This window comes from Xenopus laevis, chromosome 4L, assembly GCF_017654675.1.
Source record: "Xenopus laevis strain J_2021 chromosome 4L, Xenopus_laevis_v10.1, whole genome shotgun sequence".
NCBI lineage: Eukaryota > Metazoa > Chordata > Amphibia > Anura > Pipidae > Xenopus > Xenopus laevis.
This window is the reverse complement of record NC_054377.1, coordinates 139,733,677-139,754,785: the sequence shown is the minus strand read 5'-3', so window position 1 is coordinate 139,754,785 and position 21,109 is coordinate 139,733,677. Positions and strand designations below refer to the sequence as shown.

The 21,109-nt window shown below is 40.2% G+C and overlaps 1 protein-coding gene across 2 annotated transcripts in view; it reads right to left on the bottom strand.

Moving 5' to 3' along the window:
- LOC108713588 (copine-9) overlaps positions 1–21,109 on the bottom strand; it is a 215,977-nt gene that overhangs the window by 171,866 nt on the left and 23,002 nt on the right. For both annotated transcript variants that reach the window (XM_041590878.1, XM_018257141.2), the window contains exons 3-4: positions 7,345–7,385; positions 5,252–5,298 (exon numbers count right to left, since the gene is read on the bottom strand). In XM_041590878.1, coding sequence (XP_041446812.1) covers positions 5,252–5,298; positions 7,345–7,385 — 88 coding nt within the window. The remainder of the gene's footprint in view (positions 1–5,251; positions 5,299–7,344; positions 7,386–21,109) is intronic.

The window sequence follows — 21,109 nt, the reverse complement described above, 5'->3', positions numbered from 1 at the left end:
CATAAGGTGGGCACAGCTAATCTGAAACTCCTTTGAGGGGACTGTGCAACAATAGAAGGGCTGTGGGTGGTCATAAGGAAAGCTGTGGATTAAGCTGGCCATGGATGTAAAGATTTTTAAAGATCTTTTCTTTATCGTTAGACCAAGTTTATCTTGAAACGATCGTTTAAATGTACAATTTGTCCATCAACTAAAAAGACCATTTCAATCGATGTTGTCTAGTCGAAGCCAGGGAAACTGAGAATAGCTGCCTGCTTGGCCCTGCAAACATAGATAGATTTCACTGTGATTTTTTAACCTGGCCGATCAATTTTTTGACAGATGTCGGACAAAAATCGTTAGATGCACGATCGTTTGATTCCCACTAACCTCGCAATATGACGGATTGGTTGGATTTCAATAAAATCGATCTTTAACCAAAGAAAAATCTTTGTGTCTATGGGGACCTTTAGACAATCTGAAACCCTTATAAGGGGATTGTAGAACAATAGGAGGGCTATGGGTGGTTACCAAATAAGTTGGACACAGCCAGCCTGAAACCCTCTTAAGGAGATTGTAGAGCAATAGTAAGGGTAATGAAAAGCTTAGCAGAGCCACCCTCAGACAAAGGCCACTAAAGCATGACTAAAGTGTCAAACGGAGTCACCAAAACCTTAAAGGAAACAAAGGTAAATCAATAAAAGGAAAATAATTGTATAATTATTGTTACATTTTTCTAAAATGCCAATATACCCCCCCCCCAGGGGGGCAAATAACGAAAAAAGGCAGTGATCCTCAATTTGTGGCTCTCTAGTTGCTGCTAAACTACAATTCCCATCATTTTGACCACATCCGCTGGTTGATCTTATCAAGCAACCACAAGCTGAGCATCCCTGACATGCACTTTAGCTCTCGTTAACCTTAAAGATCCAGGATCTCTGTGTTGCTGAAATAAATAAGTCCCGATTTCTAGTTCTACCTGTACAACCAATTAACCATGAATGAACCATAACTGTCCAATCAGAATGCATAAAACTTACTCGCCTTGCAGTATATTTATATATATACATTGATGGGGATGAAGAGAGATGAAAGAAGACAGCTAATTAATTGAATCAGGCTGGAGAGGAGTGAGGCAGATGAAATACATCAATTTAGTTTGTGCCTGGCGTGACCGAAGCCAGATTTCCCAGTGGATACATTGCTCTTCCTATCTCCTCGTTTCCACATCTTCAGCTCCAGTTCATTAGATCCTGTTAGGGGCCTGGAATGTCTTGACCTGTTTCCTAACCTGAGGCTCTGAGTTGCTTGTCCAGCTGTTATCACTGCTCTAAGCAGCAAAACACTAAGGGGGGTTATTTAATAAAAACTCACATTTATCTCATATTTTTATAAAACCAAGCTCGACCAAACTCCCAGCCACAATTTTATCTTATTTGTCAATAAAATAACTTGAAATAGTCGGGTTGGGAAAAACTCAGACTCATGCCAATTTTTTCGGATTTGACACCCAAAACTCTTGTTGCCCAAAAAAACCCATATTTTTCGGATATTCTTACGAAACCCAGCGCAGATCACCATACCTTCAAATTGTAAAAGGGACACCTCCCATTGACTTATACATGACCTCGACAGGTGTGAGATGGCAGATTTTTGGATTCTGACTTTTTGCAGATTCGGGGTACAATAAATTTCGAAAAATTCAAGTATTTTTTCTCTAAAAATTCAAGTTATTGACCAAAAATCTTCAACCAGAAAAAATCAAGGTTTAGTAAATAACCCCCTAAGAGTCACTGAGCCATAATCTATAGCACCACTGTACAACCAACCTTGCCTTGCCAGGCCAGAGATACCTCCATTGTAGAAAAACAGACATTTTAGGTCACATTACCCTTATCTCTTCTATGTACTCAAGGTTGAACCCATATCTGAATGTCCAAGATCAGAGGTCCCCAACCTTTTTTACCGTGAGCCACATTCAAATGTAAAAAAGAGTTGGAGATCAATACATGCATGAGAAAAATACACATTACAGTAAAAGTTAATTTAAATGTGAACAACCCCTTTAGCCTTGGTTAGTATCCCTTTTAGCTAGTCATAAAAACAGGCCTGGGTGCAGTGGATGTGTTCTTGGTAATTATGAGCATTCTGAAAACTAAAATGGTAATTGTTTTACAATAGTTAATTGAAATGATTATGAATCATACTTTGGCTGCATCACCATGGGTGTCCAAAGAAAATTTTATGGGGGATGGGCAAGTAAGCTAATATCACATAGGGTAGCATCTAACTGAAGATCAACCAATTCATGACAATGCAGAAAATAACATAATTAAGACTTGCCTTGGGATGGGAAGTATAAAAATGTTTTGTGTTGTTGGGAATTACCTTTACAAACAGTTTCTTGGAACTAGCTGGAGAAGTCAAGGTGGGGCAACTGCCCCCCTTGCCCCCTTTTGCAGACACAGTTCTTCACAGTGAAGGGTGAGATTTGCAATGAATATGAATTAGTATTCATCCTGACCAAATGTTGGACCTTCAAGGAGGCTTTGGGCAAGAGTTGGACCTTCAAAGGGGACCTTGGCCATGGTAGGACAATCAAGGTGAGCCCTGGCCAAATGTTTGACCTTCAAGGAAGCTTTGGGCAAGCATTGGACCTTCAAAGGGGACATTGACCAATGGCAGGACAATAAAGGTAAGCACTGGCCAAAGGGTGAATCTTCAAGGAGACTTTGGGCAAAGGTTGGGCATTCAACTAATGGTAGAACATTCAAGAGGGCTCCTGGCAAAAGAGTGAACCTTCTAGAAGATTTTGCTCCTACTCAAACTACAATTAAACTAATCTTACATCATGGGTGGTCATACCATTTAACTCCATTGGCACATAGAGTTTCATGTTTATGTGTGCATAATCATTTACACTATCCCAGGCATTGCAATAATTTTGAGTATTGCTCATGAGTTAATGTGGCCACCCCTATGGTTGACAAGGGTTTGGCCTAATACCAGGTATGATCAGCATAAAGTACATGACCCAATACTCATTAATAGCACTGGTTGCTACAGTGTATCTAGACATTCAAAACACTGACTCTGATACAAAGCCTGCCTTTAAAAATGGATTGCTAGGAGAGGGAAAGCAAGAAAATTTATTATTTTAAAAAAATGGCACAGACTTTTATAATGGATAATATATCGAAAGTTTCTAATTTCGAAATATATATTAAATATTCAGTTTCGCAATTGTTCCCTTTTAAACTTTTTATGGAAATCTGTCAAGGCAGAACCTTCAGTTGCCACAGATTGTCAGCTGTGGGACGAGAACTGCATGCAAGAGAACAGACGCAGACCAGGAAGTCATCAGGGGAGAGCCAATCAGATCTCTTTCCCTTTGTTTGCAAGTCAGTAGTCTCTATCAGTCTCTCTTCTTACCTCCGGCCCTAAGGACTGACCTGGCAAACTTGTCTCTAATAATTCTCTGCCTCACTCTATATATCTGTATAGATAAAAATATCTATAATGTTATAATATATATTATTGCACCTCACCCCCCTCTCCTGCTCCTGTCCTGTATCCCCCTCATTGTTTTTTTTTTTGGATGACCGTTATCTCTTAACCCTTCTGCATCTCTGGGAACAAAGCAGCTTTCGCCTAGACTGATATAAAATGTATAAACATAGATTCTATACTAGTGACATATTGTGCACAACCTCTTCCTGCTGTTGTTACTCTACTTTATGTACAGCAGAACCCCCATTTTAAATGTTTTAGGGGACCAGAAAAAAATGGTGTAAAGTCAATGAAATGTATTATGCATTAAATATTGGTGGGACCACAATAAATTGTATAAAATATTGAAAAACTTAAAATTAGGGCTTGTAAAATGGAGGCGTCACTGTATGTATCCAGCTGTAACTAGAACTCAAAAGGGAATAACATTCTACAACCTGTTGGTTAGTACAAGTGCTGTCCTGGCAAACAATGAGTTTGTGTCACTAATAGAAGGTCAATGCTATACATGTGCAATGTGTATTACTTTATATATGTATAGAAAAGCTGGTTTAGGTTTGTATGGAAACCACAGCAAGCAAGTTCAGCATCTAAAATACAGCATTTCTAGCTATACAATGTTTTTGTTTTTTTCCTTTATGTATAGTCCCTGCATTTACCATGGCACACTTTCAGATGAGCACCTAGAGAGAGATTATAGACCCGTGTTCTTTTACTGTATGTGCCACGGGGAGCACTAATGTATCATTAAATCCTGCTCCATCAGAAGCACAAATCATTCAAACATGTCATGAAATGCCGGACGTTTGCTCAGTCTGTAGACTAATAAGGCCCTACCTCTGTACAGTCTCAACTGGAGAAATTGGGTGTATCCCTTTAGATTGTACGCTCTTTTGCACAGGGCCTTCCTCACCTTTTGTACCGGTATTGGTTGTGATGTATGTAACTTCATGGGGCAAATTCACTAAGATTCGTAGTTGCGCCAGGCGTAATTTTGCGGCACTTCGCCACACTTCGCCAGGCGTAGTTTCGCCAGCGCTCCGCAAATTCACTAAAATCCGAAGTTGCGCTCAGGGGTAGCCTAAGGTTGCGAATTTGCGCTAGCGTTGATTCGCTAAGCTAAGCGAAGTTACGCAAGCGATGGTTAATTTGCATACGGGGCCAAATTCAAATTTCAATGGAGGAATACGTACAATCACTACAAATGCTTGGGAAAACTTCAAAACATCAAATAAAATTTTTATTTTGCCCTACACATGTGCCCACTGTATAGGTAAGTTGCCATGAGTTAGGAAATGTAGGGGGGAAGGAGGGGAGCCCCAAAAATGTTTTCGATTTTTTTCAGCCTATCACCCATAATATAGAAAAAACGCCAGCGTTTTTTGGGACTTAGAAAAAATTTGAACTTTTTTTGAAGCAATCCCTATCTACTCTATTGCGCTTTGCCTGGTCTGAGGTGGCGAAGGAAGTCTAGCGTAAAAGGTAGCGTTCAGTACACTGCGTGCGTTAGTGAATTTGCGTAGTTACGTCCGTTGCGCAAATTCGCCAGGTGTAAGGGTGCGAAGTAACAGTAGCGAATTTACACCAGCGTTAGGCGCTTTGGTGCATAGTGAATTTGCCCCCATATGTTCTATGTATGTAATTCATGTGATTTAGTTGTATAATCACATTTACTTTACAGTGCTGCTCAATATGTTGGCGCTCTATGAATACATGTTAATAATAATAATAAAAATAATCTATTAGAGGCAGGTTCTCTTACCTCTGTCCATTCCTTGTTGCCAACTCCTTGCACATACAGAACAACCACTGGAAAAGACAGAAGATGTTTCAATAGGCAGCTAAAGTAAACACACACTCAGTATAATCACTTGCTAAGGAGCCTGTAATCTCTTTATTTTATAACATCCCCCTGAGAGATCATAGGAGATACAGTCTTGCACATTCAATGCTGCTAATCTCTTTCTTTATTTCTATGTGTTTGTTTTTGTTCTTTGAATTAAATACTTTGTCATCATGACACAGACAGGATTGCTCATCGCTAGGGTACTAGGCAGTTGCAACGGATACACTACAAGTTATTCAATATTTTGCTCATCTCAAAGATGCCCAGAACTAGAGGCAGAAAAGCCACGTGGGTCAAGTACAACTATAGGGGGCGCTATTGCCCTTTGGGAGCATATAGTAGTTGGAGAATCACTAGTGGATATATATTAAGGCTGTGCAGGTATGGGAACTTTATCCAAAATGCTCTGGACCTGGGGTTTTCCAGATAATGGATATTTCTGTAATTCGGATCTTCATACCTTAAGTCTACTAGAAAATCATAAAACATAAAATAAACCAAAAAGTCTGGTTTTGCTTCCAATAAGGATTTATTATATCAAGTACAAGCTACTGTTTTATTACAGTAAAAAAGGAAATCATTTTTAAAATTTGGATAAAATGGAGTCTGTGGGAGACAGCCTTTCCATAATTTAGTGCCTTCTGTATAACAGGTTTCTGGATAACTGATCCTATATGTGTACTTCTATTAAAGGTTTATTATGGGCAGACATACTGTTGGGGGCTGATTCACTAAATTCGAGTGACGGATTCGAAGTAAAAAAACTTAGAATTTCAAAGTATTTTTTGGGCTACTTCGACCATCGAATGGGCTACTTCGACCTTCGACTACGACAACGACTTTGAATCGAAGGATTCGAAAGTAAAAATCGTTCGACTATTCGACCATTCGATAGTCGAAGTACTGTCTCTTTAAAAAAACTTCGACCCCCTACTTCGGCAGCTAAAAGCTACCGAAGTCAATGTTAGCCTATGGGGAAGGTCCCCATAGGCTTTCCTAAGTTTTTTTGATCGAAGGATATTCCTTCGATCGTTGGATTCGAAGGATTTAATCGTTCGATCGAAGGAATAATCCTTCGATCGTACGATCGCAGTACTTGCGCTAAATCCTTCGACTTCGATATTCGAAGTCGAAGGATTTCAATTCCTAGTCGAATATCGAGGGTTAATTAACCCTCGATATTCGACCCTTAGTGAATCAGCCCCTAGGTGTTTATTGAAGGTTAATGTTACTATAGTAATATTGCATCTCTCTCTATAGGCAGATTTAAGGGGTTATTCTATCTGAACTGTACTTGTTTCAGGAGAATACCTGCTGTAGTTTTATGGTACAGGCATCCAGAATGCTTGGGACCTGGGGGTTTCCGGATAAGAGATCTTTCCGTAATTTGTATCTTCATACCTAAGTCTGCTAAAAGTCATTGAAACATGAAATAAACTCAATAGGAGTGTATTGCCAAAAATATGCAGTTTAGTTCCAATCAAGTACTAGTTATTGTTTTTGTTATTTCAGAAAAAAAATATTTTTTAAAAATAGAATTATGTGCTTAAAATGGACTTTATGGGATGTGACCTTCCAGGGAAGCTTTACAATGGGCCAGCGGGGGGTGGGAGAGGGCTGGCAGTGGCCAGGGAGTTACCATTGCTGAGGGAAGATCCATTCAATGAAAGCAATATAAATGGCACCACATTTGTTCAAAAGAAAGCAAGGCTGCAAGCAGCTACGGTTTTGGTGGTTTCATAAACCCAAGAAATGGCCCAGAATTCCTTCTTTCACAGTTCTGTGACCCAATACATTGCCACGCATTGCACTCGTTTTGCCTTGTTGTATTTATTTGTCTATGAGCCTGAATATTCTTCAGATATAGCCAGAAAGAACCATACACACTTGACAAAGGGCATAGCCCGAAACATGTTGTGTAACTCCATTCCTCAATATAGAATACTGCAGTCAAGTTTGCTGCCTTGGATTTGTTCCTCAACAACACAAATTTATCGACTTAAACTCACCTGGGTCAGATTTGGAGAAGGTGTCCATATCCAGTAGGCTCCTAGGGAGAGGAGAAAAGACAAGCATGAACCAATGGAAAGTTGCTGAGAATTATTATTTTTTTCCTTTTGGGGTTTACATCCCCTTTAAATCTCTTGGCAACTGAATATGAGGATACTATTTTTTTTGGGGGGGGGGTTGCTCAGATTTAAATATGCTAATTAGGGCTGAGATTCAGCTTTGTCACCTTTTAGTGAGGATTTGCTGCATCTAAAGTTTATGGATTTGGTGCATTCCGGCTTCTTATTAGAATGCAGGTTCTCAGTATTTCTTTGTTCTCCAATCAGAAACCTTTCTGAATATTTTTTCTTATAGGAACATTGATATTTTGGGAATCATTTCCATTTAAATGGATAGCCTAGTGACTTTAGTATGTAGTCTAATATAGTTCTTAGGGCTCTTACAGACGAGCGTTTTTACCTGCGCTCCCCTGCGTTCCGTTTTTCTGCGTTCAGCCGCACGGGAGCGCAGGAATAGATGCATTACATTTTTTCCAATGGGGCTGTACTCACACAGGCGCGTGTAGGCGCCCAACGCAGGAAAAATGCAGCATGTTGCGTCTCAACCTGCGTTCGGCGCCTACATGCGTCTGTGTGAGTACAGCCCCATTGGAAAAAATGTAATGCGTCTATTCCTGCGCTCCCCTGCGGCTGAACCCAGAAAAACGGAGCGCAGGTAAAAACACTTGTCTGTAAGAGCCTTTAGGGGCCTATTTATCAAGCTATATACGAAAAGGGTATATAAATAGGCAACGGCATGACTCTGTGAACAGCAGACATCATAAATATAACAGTGCACTGAGAGAGAACACAATGTATGTCTGGCAAATGATTTACCCTCTACTGAACACAAAGAAGCAAAGAACATGTTTGAAGTCGCTGTGCCTTTATGGCATTTACCGTCCCCTCCATACATGTATTTACTGCTCCACGGAGCTGAAGCATCTTCATGTTTATTTTATTGACTCCATTTCTTCATATCAAACCAATTACTTATTAAAAGTAGAGATATTTTTAGCCGTGGCCACATTAAAGAGTCTGAATTGTTCTCAATATTTTCTGATACAAACTCCGATGAAATCCACTCCGGTTTTTTTACACTTATTTATTATTGAATTTCCTCCAAAAAAAATTTGCGGTGAAAAAAAAAATCAGATTTGCACAATTTTTTTCGGATTTTCTCATCCGAAAGCTTAGATCTTTGCCCGAAAATTCAGAAAACTTCGGGGTATTGCACAAAATCCAGCGCACATTAAAAAATCATTGGGACTTCTCCTATTGATTTAAATGCAAACTCAACAAGTCTGAGATGCCGGATTTTCTGATTCAGACTTTAATCAATTCCGAAAAATTTATGATCTTTTAAAAGTCCCATTTTATATATATAAAAAAAAAATGAATTTTTTGCGATTTTTGCATTAAGAGTTTAAAAAATAACCCCCGTAATGTATGTATTAACCCTTAAACTGCCAGGGGGATACGACTGTTGAGAGAAAATATTATGAGATGTGGCCCAGGGGAATGGGGTATTTATCTGAGTCACACAAGCACCTGTACCACGTGGGCAGAAAGATGGCGGCAAATGTGATAAAGAGAAGAAGGTAATTGTTGCTGAAAGCGCTCGTTGGGGAGGGGGTTACACTCTAATGAATACAGCGTGAGATTGACTGTTGGTTGTGAGTTCCATAGAGAGCAGTTAGATTGATAGGCCCCGTCTCACAAATGGGATGTAAAACTCACTGAATATATTGATCACTTGATAAAGAGACAGAGTGGAATCTCCCCTCTTATGCGGCACGTGTGGAAGCAGGGAAGGTATAATGTATCTGTACTCACAAGCTCACTGATACACTACAAGCCAAGCAAGCTAATTAAACATGTACACATTTAACTTCTCATTGTGTTACATACACTGGAAAGCCCTGGGTCCAACTAAACTAGCAGTCAGCTCAGTCCCTACTCATCCAGCTACATATTTATAGCAGATAAGGCTGGAAAAGGACAAACTTTTTTCCCAAGTGAATCTTGTCTTTCTTCTAGCTGATCCAGAGGAAGTCCCCCCCACCCAAAGAAATGTACCTTAGATCAGGAATGCCCATACTTTACTAATGCAAGGTCATTGGCATTCTGTTCAATGGAAAATATTACTTAAATGCAGATTAATGAAAAAAAAAAATATATTGCTATATTTAACAAACAACTATTTCTTATGTAACCTTAACATAATAAATATGTGAATGAAAAGCATGAAACAGGAGGGTGATTTAGACAAGCTGTTTTTTGACAGTGTCTTGAGATCTACTGATCACCAGCTAAAGGTCTTCTGGTAGATCTCGATCTAGACCTTTTGGGCACTCGTGCCTTAGTGGGAGAGGGGGAGTCCTTTCTGACCAGTCTGTGACTCAAGAGTTGAATTTATTAACCTTATTATTAATTTTGTATGTCTCAGTTGATATTGCAAGGATGGTGATTGGTCATGAAGGGACAGGGTAGGGGATCTAGGACCTTGAGACTTGAGGTGTAGGTGTGAAAGCTTACCCTAGGGCAGGGGTCCCAAACCTTTTTACCCATGAGCCACATTTAAATGTAAAAAGAGTTGGGGAGCATCACAAACATTTGAAACGTTCCTGGGGTACCAAATAAGGGCTGTGATTGGCTATTGGTAGCCCCTATATGGACTGGCAGCATACAGGAGTCTCTGTTTGGCAGTATACCTAATTTTTATGCAACCAAAACTAGCCTCCAAGCCTAGAATTAAAAAATAAGCGCCTGCTTTGAGGCCACTGGACCCAACATCCAAGAGGTTGGTTAATAAACGTTGCTCAAGAGCCACTGGTTAAGGATCTACACCATAGGGTCACCCTCTGAATGACAATTCTTAAGAGACTTCAGTTTCTCGGCAAAGTACTACATTGTACTTATGTCATATAGACATCAATGAGTGAGTTTGTCTTGTGCACTCAATGAGTGAGGGTCCTTGCAATGCATCACATGAAACTTTCCCATTTTGTGCTTTCCTTAATTCTATAGTGTGTCGTCCCTAGCCAGCCCCATGACAATACTGTACACGTTGGTCTTTCTCTTTGGACACCCTCAAATCTTTTTATTATTTAGAATGGAATTGTATAGCCTCTCTGTTATTTAGGAATGACTCCATAGTCTCCCCTGCTACATTTGTTCTTAGTATAATTATCCTCCTGTACTTGATTTGGTACATTTAATTTTCTCACTTCACAGGCCAGATTCAAGTTAGAGAGAAAAAGGTTTATCACGTGAAAAGTCACAGACGGGATTACATTTTTCGACAGCCATGGTTTCACTGCAAAATTCCCATTTTGCCATCTGCAAATTTTTCGCGAAACTGCGGCAGAAATTTGCCGCGGAAAGATTTCGCAAATTTTTCAAGCAAACCGAAACGGGACAGATTAGCTCATCACTAGTGATAAACCATGAGATAACCTTTTCTCATTGAATTTAATCCAGCCCGATGTATTAGAATTTCCACTATTTGTTTTATCCAGTGTGGAACATCTCAGCTTTGGTTTAGCTCATGTTTACTCCAGCCAAATCCCACCAGGGACATTAACAATCTCTGCAACCAAAGGGGCTGTGTCTGGATGGACCTGTGGTCTGGTCAAAAATCCCCTTTCTTAGAGAGAACAGCCATTCAAAGCATTGGCTGCTGCTTTGATATTGGGGAACACTGGGCTGCTGCCTGTTCATAGCGACAAAAACATAGTACAGGGTATGGGACCTGTTATCCAGAATTCCTGGGACCTGGGATTTTCTGGATAAGGGATCTTTCTGATATTTAGGTCTCCATGTATTAAATCTGCTAAAAATCATTTATACATTAAATAAACCCAGTAGGATTGTTTTGTCTCCAGTATGGAATACTTATTTCTTAGATGGGATGATGTAAAAGGTACTGTCTTATTTTTAAAGAGAAAAAGGAAATCATATTTAAAGATGTGGATTATTGGCTTTAGGAGTCTAAGGGAGATGCATTCCTGTAATTCAGAGCTTTCTGGATAACTGATCCCATACCTGTATAGTGGATAACTTCAACATCAACATTATGGTTCTAGTGCATGGTGAAAATTGTTGATGGTCTTCTAAATTTAGTATAATGCGGGCTAAAGCTTCAGTGTGTTGTATACATGGTCGAACTGGGCCTGCTGGACCAGGGCCACCATCAGTAATATTTTCTGGCCCCCTGGTCGCCACCCACCCCAGATCCCACTCCCAAACCCCACCCCATACCACAGTAAAAAGTTCTCACCAGCGCTAAAACCAGTAAACCCCCTCACTTTCAAGATATAAAAGCCATTGATGGCCAGGACCCCCTTATAAATTTAAAAAAAAAAATTGGCGGCCAGGGTCCCACATAAAAGATTTTACAAAAACATTGGTGGTCAGGGCCCCCTACAAGTTTAAAAAAAACATTGGTGGCAGGGCCTATAGAGTATTAAAATAATACATTGGTTGCCAGGGGATTAAAAAATAAAAAAAATAAAAAATAACACACATTGGTGTTCAGTAGAATTCAACTTGTGGCTTTAACTTCGGCTATTTTCATGGCTTTGGGTCCTTTCGCCACTTCAGGGCTTCAACTTTGTCTATTTTCGTGGATTTGGGTCTTTTCGCCACTTCAGAACTTCAACTTCGTCTATTTTCGTGGATTTGGGTCTTTTCACCGCTTCGGGACTTCGGCTATTTGGCTTTTCGGCAGTTCTGGACTTCAGAAGAGGCGGCACGGCTTTGGCTATGAAAAGGGGGCTGGCTCTTCGAAAAGTGCATTACAGCCAGGCCCCCGGGCCAAGTACAGGAGTACCCCCTGTGCCCCCTGATGGCGGCCCTGTGTGGGTCACCAGTTAAAACCTGGACCCGAACCCTGCCGGCACTCCCCTTGGCTGCTGATCTCCCTCCATCAACACGCTCGGGGAGGGGGCAGGCAGCAGTGGCCCCTATAGGGGTGTGTTGGGGCCCCTGGGTGGCAGCCACGGCGGGGCCCTGAACCCACCGGTCCGACCCTGGTTGAATACCTTTATGCACATACAGTAACGAAGGTTGCAAATTAGTACTGTAATTGGTTCAGGGCTCAAAATAGATTAGAATCACAACTCTGCAAAAAAAGATGGGATCCTTATGTTATAATAATTTATAATAATTGCCCTAGTTTTACAAAAGTTCTTATATTCTGTTAATAAGCAACAAACAGTGCTAAACATGTCTGAACAGAATATGCCACAGGCACCACCGGTCATTGATCCGCTTCACCCCTCCCTCTGTCCGGTAATTATTCTTCCCATTTCCCTGTAACATTCTCCCCAGCGACAATACAAGAAGTAACTGTTCTCTGTGTTCCTAATCCCAAACTCTTCTAATCAGCCTTCAATATATTCTGCTCTGTGCATCATCCTGGAGATTTCGTGTTCTGTATCTCATTTGGATGAGCTGATCTGCGTTCCGGGGCTGAACATGTGCTCACAAACAGACTTCCTCGCAAAGAGGCCTGCTTTATATTCATCCGCACAGCTAATCTCCCTCAATCCTTTCTACACATTAAGCCTTTTTTGACTCTTCAGGAGGTTTTATTATATTTTTTTTTCTGTACTGGAATGAATATAAAGTCACAGCTGTCAAGGAAAGTTACCTTGATCTGCTTTTAGATTGGACTACAGGTATGGGATCTGTTATTCGGAAACCCATTATCCACAAAGCTACAAATTACGAAAAGGCCATCTCCATTTTATCATCCAAATTTCTAAAAATAATTTCCTGTAATAATAAAACAGTAGCTTGAAGCAAAACCAGCCTATTGGGTTTATTTATAGGCAGATTTATCAAGGGTCAAAGTAAAAATTTAAGTTTCCGAGTTTTTTTATGGCCAAAACGGTCAAATTCAACTAGGGAATTGTTAAAATTCGATTCAAGCTTTTTAAAAAATTCAAATTTGATTTCTGAGATTTTATCATTCTATGGCTATTTGCCACCTAAAACCTGCTAAATTGCTGTTTTAGTCAATGGGAGACGTTCTGGGACCAATTTGGAGTTGTTTGTAGCCTTCGTGACATTCCAATTTTTTGTGAGAAACAAACAAATTTGACTCTAATTTGATTTGAGTTTTCGGCTCTTTCCTATTCACCTGAATTCAATTTGTTAATAAATTTCGATTGGTCGAATTTCAAGTTCATGGGAGTTTTAAAAAACTCCCATGAATTCAAATTCGACCCTTGATAAATCTGTCCCATAATGTTTACGTGATTATCTAGTAGACAAATTATGAAGATCCAAATTACAGAAAGATCCATTATCTGGAAAACGCCAGGACATGGGCATTCTGGATAACAGGTCCCATACCTATATATATAGGCTTGCAGGTTCTAGAGCCATAGGAAAGTTAGAGTAGATGGAGCCCCTGGAAAAGGGTTTGGGACCCTGTCCTAGGAGACAGGGAACTGACATAAATCAGAACCTGCAACCCTCCAGCCATTGTTGTGCTACTACTTCTAGTACCACTTGAAAAGCCTTAGAACTGCAGATCAATAATAGCTGGAGGGAGTGTGTTTGACATCCCTGATGTATATACAAAATATTGTTCTAAAAATAAAGTTACATAGTAGATGAGCTTTAAAAATGTCACATGCCTCTCAAGTTTAACCCTTTGTCCAAGTAAATCCTACTTGATTTGGATGAAGGTGCAAAGGGAAACACTCGATCCTGACAAAATAAAGGCAAGAAGATCATTCCCAGATCATTCCCTGGACCATTTTTAGAAGTTGAGGAACCTTATGATACTTCCCTTGCCAAAAAGGCATCCAACCCTATTCTTGATTTACGTATGGGACCAGTTATCCAGAATGCTGGGACCTGGGTTTTTCCGGATAATGAATCTTTCTGTAATTTGGATCTTCATACCTTAAGTCTACTAGAAAATCATATAAACATTAAATAAACCCAATAGGATGGTTTTGCCTTCAATAAGGATTAATTATATCTTAGTTAGGATCAAGTAAAAGGCTCTGCTTTATTATTAGAGAAAATGGAAATCATTTGTAAAAATTTGGATAAAATGGAATCTATAGGAGATAGCCTTTCTATAATTCAGAACTTTCTGGATAACTGGTTTCCGGATAAAAGATTCCATACCTGCACCCTAATCTAATGTAGCTGCTAGAACAAACACTTTAAATTTCTACAGTGTCCCAGCTGTAATTTTAAGAAAACCTTTGTGCACCCAAAAGAACTCCCTTCTAATCACTAGGTATGCCCTCAGCTCCTCTAGAAATATCTACAGGTAAATAAGACTTTAGAGAGGTCTCCTATATACAGGTATGGGACAGTTACCCAGAATGCTTGGGTCCTGGAGTTTTCCGGATAATGGATCTTTCTGAAATTTGATCTTCATACATTCAGTTTACTAAAAAGTAAATTAAATTAATAACCCCAATTGCTTCCAATAAGGATTAATTATATCTTAGTTGGGATCAAGTACAAGCTACTGTTTTATTATTACAGAGAGTAAGGAAATCATTTTTAAACATTTGGAATATTTGGATAAAATAGAGTCTATAGGAGAAGGCCTTTCTGTAATTCGGTGCTTTCTGGATAATGGATTTCCGGATAATGGGTTCCAAACCTTTGTCAATTAAGGATTGTTTTCCCCCAAAGAAGCCCCTTTAATGGTGGGCTGTTTTTGCCCTGCTCTGAACAAGAGCTTGAATCAGGCAGAGCTGTATATTAAAGCCAATGTGCATGATATGTTGGGCATAAAGTCAGTCTTTCCTCTTTCTCTACTATAACAAGGTCATAGGAGAGAATGGAACGTTAATACATTCTGACATTACATAAGCTCTTTCCATTCCGGTTCTATTCCAGATGATTCAGAATTACTGCTCTAAAGGGAGTGGATTGGCTCTCCGACACTTACTCTATTAGTGAATGTCATTTCCTAAATGGCACACGAAGCACTGTAGGGGGTGGATAGATAGTCCAACCATATTTGTGTCTCCTTTGTTGTTGCCTGGCAGAGAGTTGAGTTCTGCAACCTGCAAGTGAGTGTTGCCTGGTGCAAAAGGATGGGAGAGGTTATCCAATGGGATGTTGACCAGTCCTAGGATCCCAAGAGCTCTAGCTGTGCATTGTAGTTGTCCTATGTAAATTCTGGCTCAGTGTGCGAGTACTGTAACCCAATCTGCTGGAATTTATCAATTTCTTAATTGTATTTTCCCAATCTGTCCAATAATTGTTGCTGCTTGTTGGGAATCAAGTGGCACCCATTCTGAATAGACTGCAGCTTGTTAGTAGCATGCACTAATCAAAAAGTGAAGATTGAGGTCACCACAGTCCCCTAGAGTGAAAATCTGACACTCTCCATTTATTACTATGGGATTTTTATAGAGTTTTTATAAATGGATGAAAGTAAGAGTTTACCCTTTGATAAATACGCCTTTAAAAATGCCATAGAAATGAACAAAGAGTGGTGGAATTTCACTCTACTGGACACTATTGAAAAATATGCCCCTATTAGGGATGCACCGAATCCAGGATTTTGCCTTTTTCAGCAGGATTTGGATTCGGGCAAATCCTTCTGCCCAGCCGAACCGAATCTGAGTCCTAATTTGCATATGCAAATTAGGGACGGGGAGAGAAATCGTGTGACTTTTTGTCACAAACCAAGGAAGTAAACATTTTTTCCCCTTCCCACCTCTAATTTGCATATGCAAATTAGGATTCAGATTCGGATCGGCTGGGAAGAAGGATTTGCCCGAATCCAAATACTGTTTGGTAATCTTTCTCTAAGGTTTCGGGGGTTTGGCTGAATCCCAGGGGCGTAACTATAGAGGAAGCAGACCTGCGGCTGCAGGGGGGCCCAGGAGGTATAGGGGCCCCACGAGGCCCTAATTCATATACAATTTCAATAAATATTGGAGAAACAAGTCAACCTCTAAACATTTTGGGGGCCTGAAAAATAATTTGCTGTGGGGCCCAGTAATATCTAGTTACGCCACTGCTGAATCCAAAATAGTGGATTTGGTGCATCCCTTGTATGTATGTATAATCTAGTTATGTCCCTGAATTTAGTCCCATTCTTCTCTCCAGTGCCAAGACATATAATGAGCTCTCGTGTCTGTACTGCCTGTACTCTTGTCCATATAAAATGGACAAGAAAAGATTATGGGGCAGATTTATCAAGGGTCTCATTGAAAAATCGAAATTCTGAATTTTTTTATAGTCAAAACTCTCAAATTCGACTAACGAGTTATACCAATTTCGATTCAAGTTTTTTAAAAAATTTGAATTTGATTTTCGAGATTTGCCGAATAGCAATGGGAGAGGTCCAGGGATCAATTTGGAGTTGCTGACATTCAAGCTTTTTTGGAGAAAAAACTTGAAATCGAGTTTTTCAAATAGAATCGAATTAGAGAATTCGATTTGAGTTTTCAGGATTATTTAATTTATCCGAGTTTTAAAAATTAGATTTTTTAATACATTTTGATTTTATGGGAGGTTTTAGGGGAGTTTTTAAAAACTCACCTGAATTCGAAATTCGACCTATGATAAATGTGCTGTAATGCCTGAGTATGGGTGTACTTGTCTGAGCAAACCGCTGTTATACTCGCTGATATGTGAATCATGAGGATGAATATGCTGGGTGTCTCCCTGAAGTGAAGGGTTAATATTCTGTCTCATTCCCGCCTATAGTGTATTGATACAGTTTCTCTGTCTCAATGACTTTTTAGTGACTTTGCCCAAGAAAAAGGGAGGTATTTTCTTACTCGGTGAGAAACTTCAACAGGCTTCAGTGTCTGTGGGAATCGCTCTGCTGCTCCATCTGTCCCCCCTCATTCTTTGCAAGGGCACTGCCTGCTCCAGCTCTATTCCTTGCAGAGAAAACTCTGAGCCTCACACTCCATTCTTCACACGCTTTATGCACCGACTGTCTTTTATGCAGACAAAATTAAATCCTATAGAAGCTGGGAACTTGTTCCTATGAAGTCCAAGATCAAGAGCTGTTTGTATATTCACATATTAATATTCCTTATAAAGCCCTCAGAGGCCACTGACAATCTGAGCGCATGTAGTTCTACTACTCACGTAACACTTTGTGGGCTGCATTTACTAAACGGGTCTAAGCCTTACACTTTCTATTTTGGACAGCAGGCTTGCCAAGCTTTGCATGTTTCAGTAATTGGGTCCGGGGGTCCATGTGTTTGCAATAGGGATGCACCAAATCCACTATTTGGGATTTGGCTGAATCCCTGAATCCTTTGTGAAATATTCGGTCGAATACCGAACCGAATCCTAATTTGCATATGCAAATTAGGGGAGGGAAAGTAAAAAGTCGGGAAAAAATATTTCACTTCCTTGTTTTGTGATGAAAAGTCATGTGATTTCCCTTCCCGTCCCTAATTTGCATATGCAAATTCGGATTCAGTTCGGCCAGGAGCAACGATTCGGCCGAATCTGAATCCTGCTTAAAAAGGCCGAATCCCGAACCGAATCCTAGATTCAGTGCATCCCTAGTTTGGAATATATTTGTAGCTTTACAAAGCATTTGTTTTAAATGGGGTGACCTCTCCCCCATCTGAAAGCTGGAAAGAGTCAGAAGAAGAAGTCAAAAGATTAAAAAACTATAACCAATAAATAATGAAAACTAATTGAAAAGTTGCTTGGAATTGGCCATTCTATAACATACTTAATGTTAACTTAAAGGTGAACCACCCCTATAATATAAAGCTACCTCTGGTGGACACATTATTAGGAAAATGACGGAAGGCTTTCTTGGTTTGACCAAATAATATGTTAGGATGAGCCTCAGGGCATGGGGATAAAAAATCAGCCCTCATTATCCCATATTCATTGTGTTTCTGATAGGGATGCACCGAATCCAGGATTCGGTTCGGGATTCTATCTTTTTCAGCAGGATTCGTATTCGGCCGAAGCCATCTGCCTGGTCGAACCGAAATCCGCTGTCCCGGATTGTTACTGAAATGTCCCAACTTTCTCTTTGATCTCCTGCACTGAACAACCAGAAAAAGGTACAAAGTTGAAATGTAATTAAATAAGAGGCTTTTGGCAGAGAGCCCAAAATACTCTGCATCTGCACTTAGATACATTTGTAACTAAGATAAGCAAAGATGCAATTCCCCTTATAAAGCAAAACTTTAATAACCCAAAAAAACTTGACCGTAATACCAGAAATGTGTTAAAACCTGCCAAATTATGTACAATGAATGTGGTATGGGGGGATGGTAAAAAAAAATTTCTTTGTCCCTCTTTCTATTTTTCAAATGTTGGGAGGTATGTAATTTTAATTAAAAAATAACAATAGAAATTCTTCTTCTATACAACTAGCCTGGGGGCTGCAGCTGAGCACTGAAGGGCAACCTGTTGGCCGTCACAATCCTAAGGTCCCTAACACATTCAATAGGGTCTGTTGTTTATCAGGAGCCAATTAACCTTCCTGGAGAAGATCAAACTATACAGGCAATGCCTGAGGTGGCCTTGGGCTCAGGACTCCAGCTTTGAGCAAAATGAGACAGATGAACCTTATTTACTGCTTTTTATAGACTAGAGACGGAACTGCCATACTGATTCCACTGCCACAGTTTAATAATCATTTATCATTGCTGCTGTTTACACACACACACATATATATATATATATAGTGATGGGCGAATTTATTCGATTCGCCGCCAGCGAATAAATTCGTGAAACGCCCGAAAAACGCAGTTTCGTGAATTTTTCGCCGAATTTCTTTAAAGGATAAGTAAACCTTTAAAATAAGTGAATGTAAAATTGATGAGAGTACTATTCTTAGAACTTTTGCAATATACATTTATGAATAATTTATTCCTGGATCAGCACCATTTTCTGTGAAATAATGTCCTTAATTTATACACACATTATTTAGTGTTCCAACGTTTCATCCACATCTGGACCTTTCTAGTATATAGTCAGTCAGAGCCACCAATCAGTCTTTATATCTGTTTTAGCCTCCCAGTTTAGCATTGCAGGAGGTTCTGGGAACTGTAGTACAACAACATCTGGCTGCTTTATACTGTTACACTCACAGCAGGTTCATTCAACCCAACAATAAGTTATGTTAAAAAAAAACCCTCAAGATCCGTTGCATTCGTGCTTATCGGATGCATATAAAGAGATCAGTTCATTCTCATAAAAATGCAAAACCGGTTTTAAAAATAGTGTTTGCCTGGCTATAAGTGATTAGCAGACTGGGATTCCTGCAATCCCCTCTTAATAAGCACACAAATTAAATTCCGAAAGGCTTTTCAGAGCAAATTAAATAAGGCAGGCATCTAATATTGACACAAGAAAGAGAGATTCTGAGCGCAGAATCTTTGAACTAATCACAACCTGAGGCTTTCAGTTTTCTTTTGTCCAATTTTGTAAAGTTTTCACTTTGCACTTTGATAAAGCAAATCTCACGTTCAAGGGTATAATGTAACTCATGCTGCTATGGCTCCGCCTGTGTTATCAGCACTCTCTTCCCCATTGGCTATCAGTGGGATGCTGGGAGTTGCAGTTGGTAGGCCACAAACTGGTTTAGAACTTAAAGGGATACTGTCATCAGAAAACATGTTTTTTTCAAAACGCATCAGTTGATAGTGCTACTCCAGCAGACTTCTGCACTGAAATCTATTTCTCAAAAGAGCAAACAGATTTTTTTATATTCAATTTTGAAATCTGACATGGGGCTAGACATTTTGTCAATTTCCCAGCTGCCCCTGGTCATGTGATTTTGAATTTTTTTTTTCCCATGACAGTATCCCTTTAAACCCCATGGTCACATTCAAACACAGTAGGGTTAATTCTACCAGGAGCCAATTAATCTGTATGTTTTGGTGGAAACTTGTAAAATCACTGGCTGGTATCAAACCCAGGGCTCCAGTACAGCAAGTCTACCCACTAGCCACCCAGTTACTTGAGGTATCTATATCTATATGGTGCTACTCATGTAACCCTATGCCATTTGGGTGATAATGGCCCCTACGTGCATTTTTGAGACGTAAACTTACCATTCAAGGGGGGAAATAAAGAATCCACCTCTGCCCATCAAGACCAAGTCGGCAGTTTAGTGTCCCGTGTATAGGGCCCTGCCGACAGCCGGCACAACCAAAATCCAGGGCAAACATCTAACAGAATGCTTTGAAAATTCAACTGGGTGCAGAGTGCACTGGCACATTGATGTTGTACTCTCCCCACAGGTCGCCTTAGGCCTCCATATTATCAGGCCAGGGCAGCAAAATTTTAGGGGCGGCATACCACCCACAGCCACAACCTAAGGAGCAATGGGGACACATACTCCTGTAAGCGTAATCCCCAGTTCTCCGGCACACTCTCGCGCTCGGGGGGGGGAGGAAAGTTGCGCTCGCGAGCGCGCCAGGTGCTAGGACCCAGCAGCTTAGGGCAGGACTATATTTAGGTCTGATACCACCCTAGGCACCGGACCTAAACATGCCCCTTACGCTGTGTGTGTGACGTCACACACACTCACGCCGCAGAAAATGACATCACATGATGTAAGTGCATGACATCACTTCCACCAACCAACCTGGCCCCCTCACCCCCCCCCAGCTCCTTCACCGGATTTTCTACGGAAATCTCTCTAAATTTAAAAAATATATTCATAGGCACCCAAGAGCCACCCTCAAAACCTGCCACCCTAGGCACATGCTCTCAGGTGCCTTAATATAAA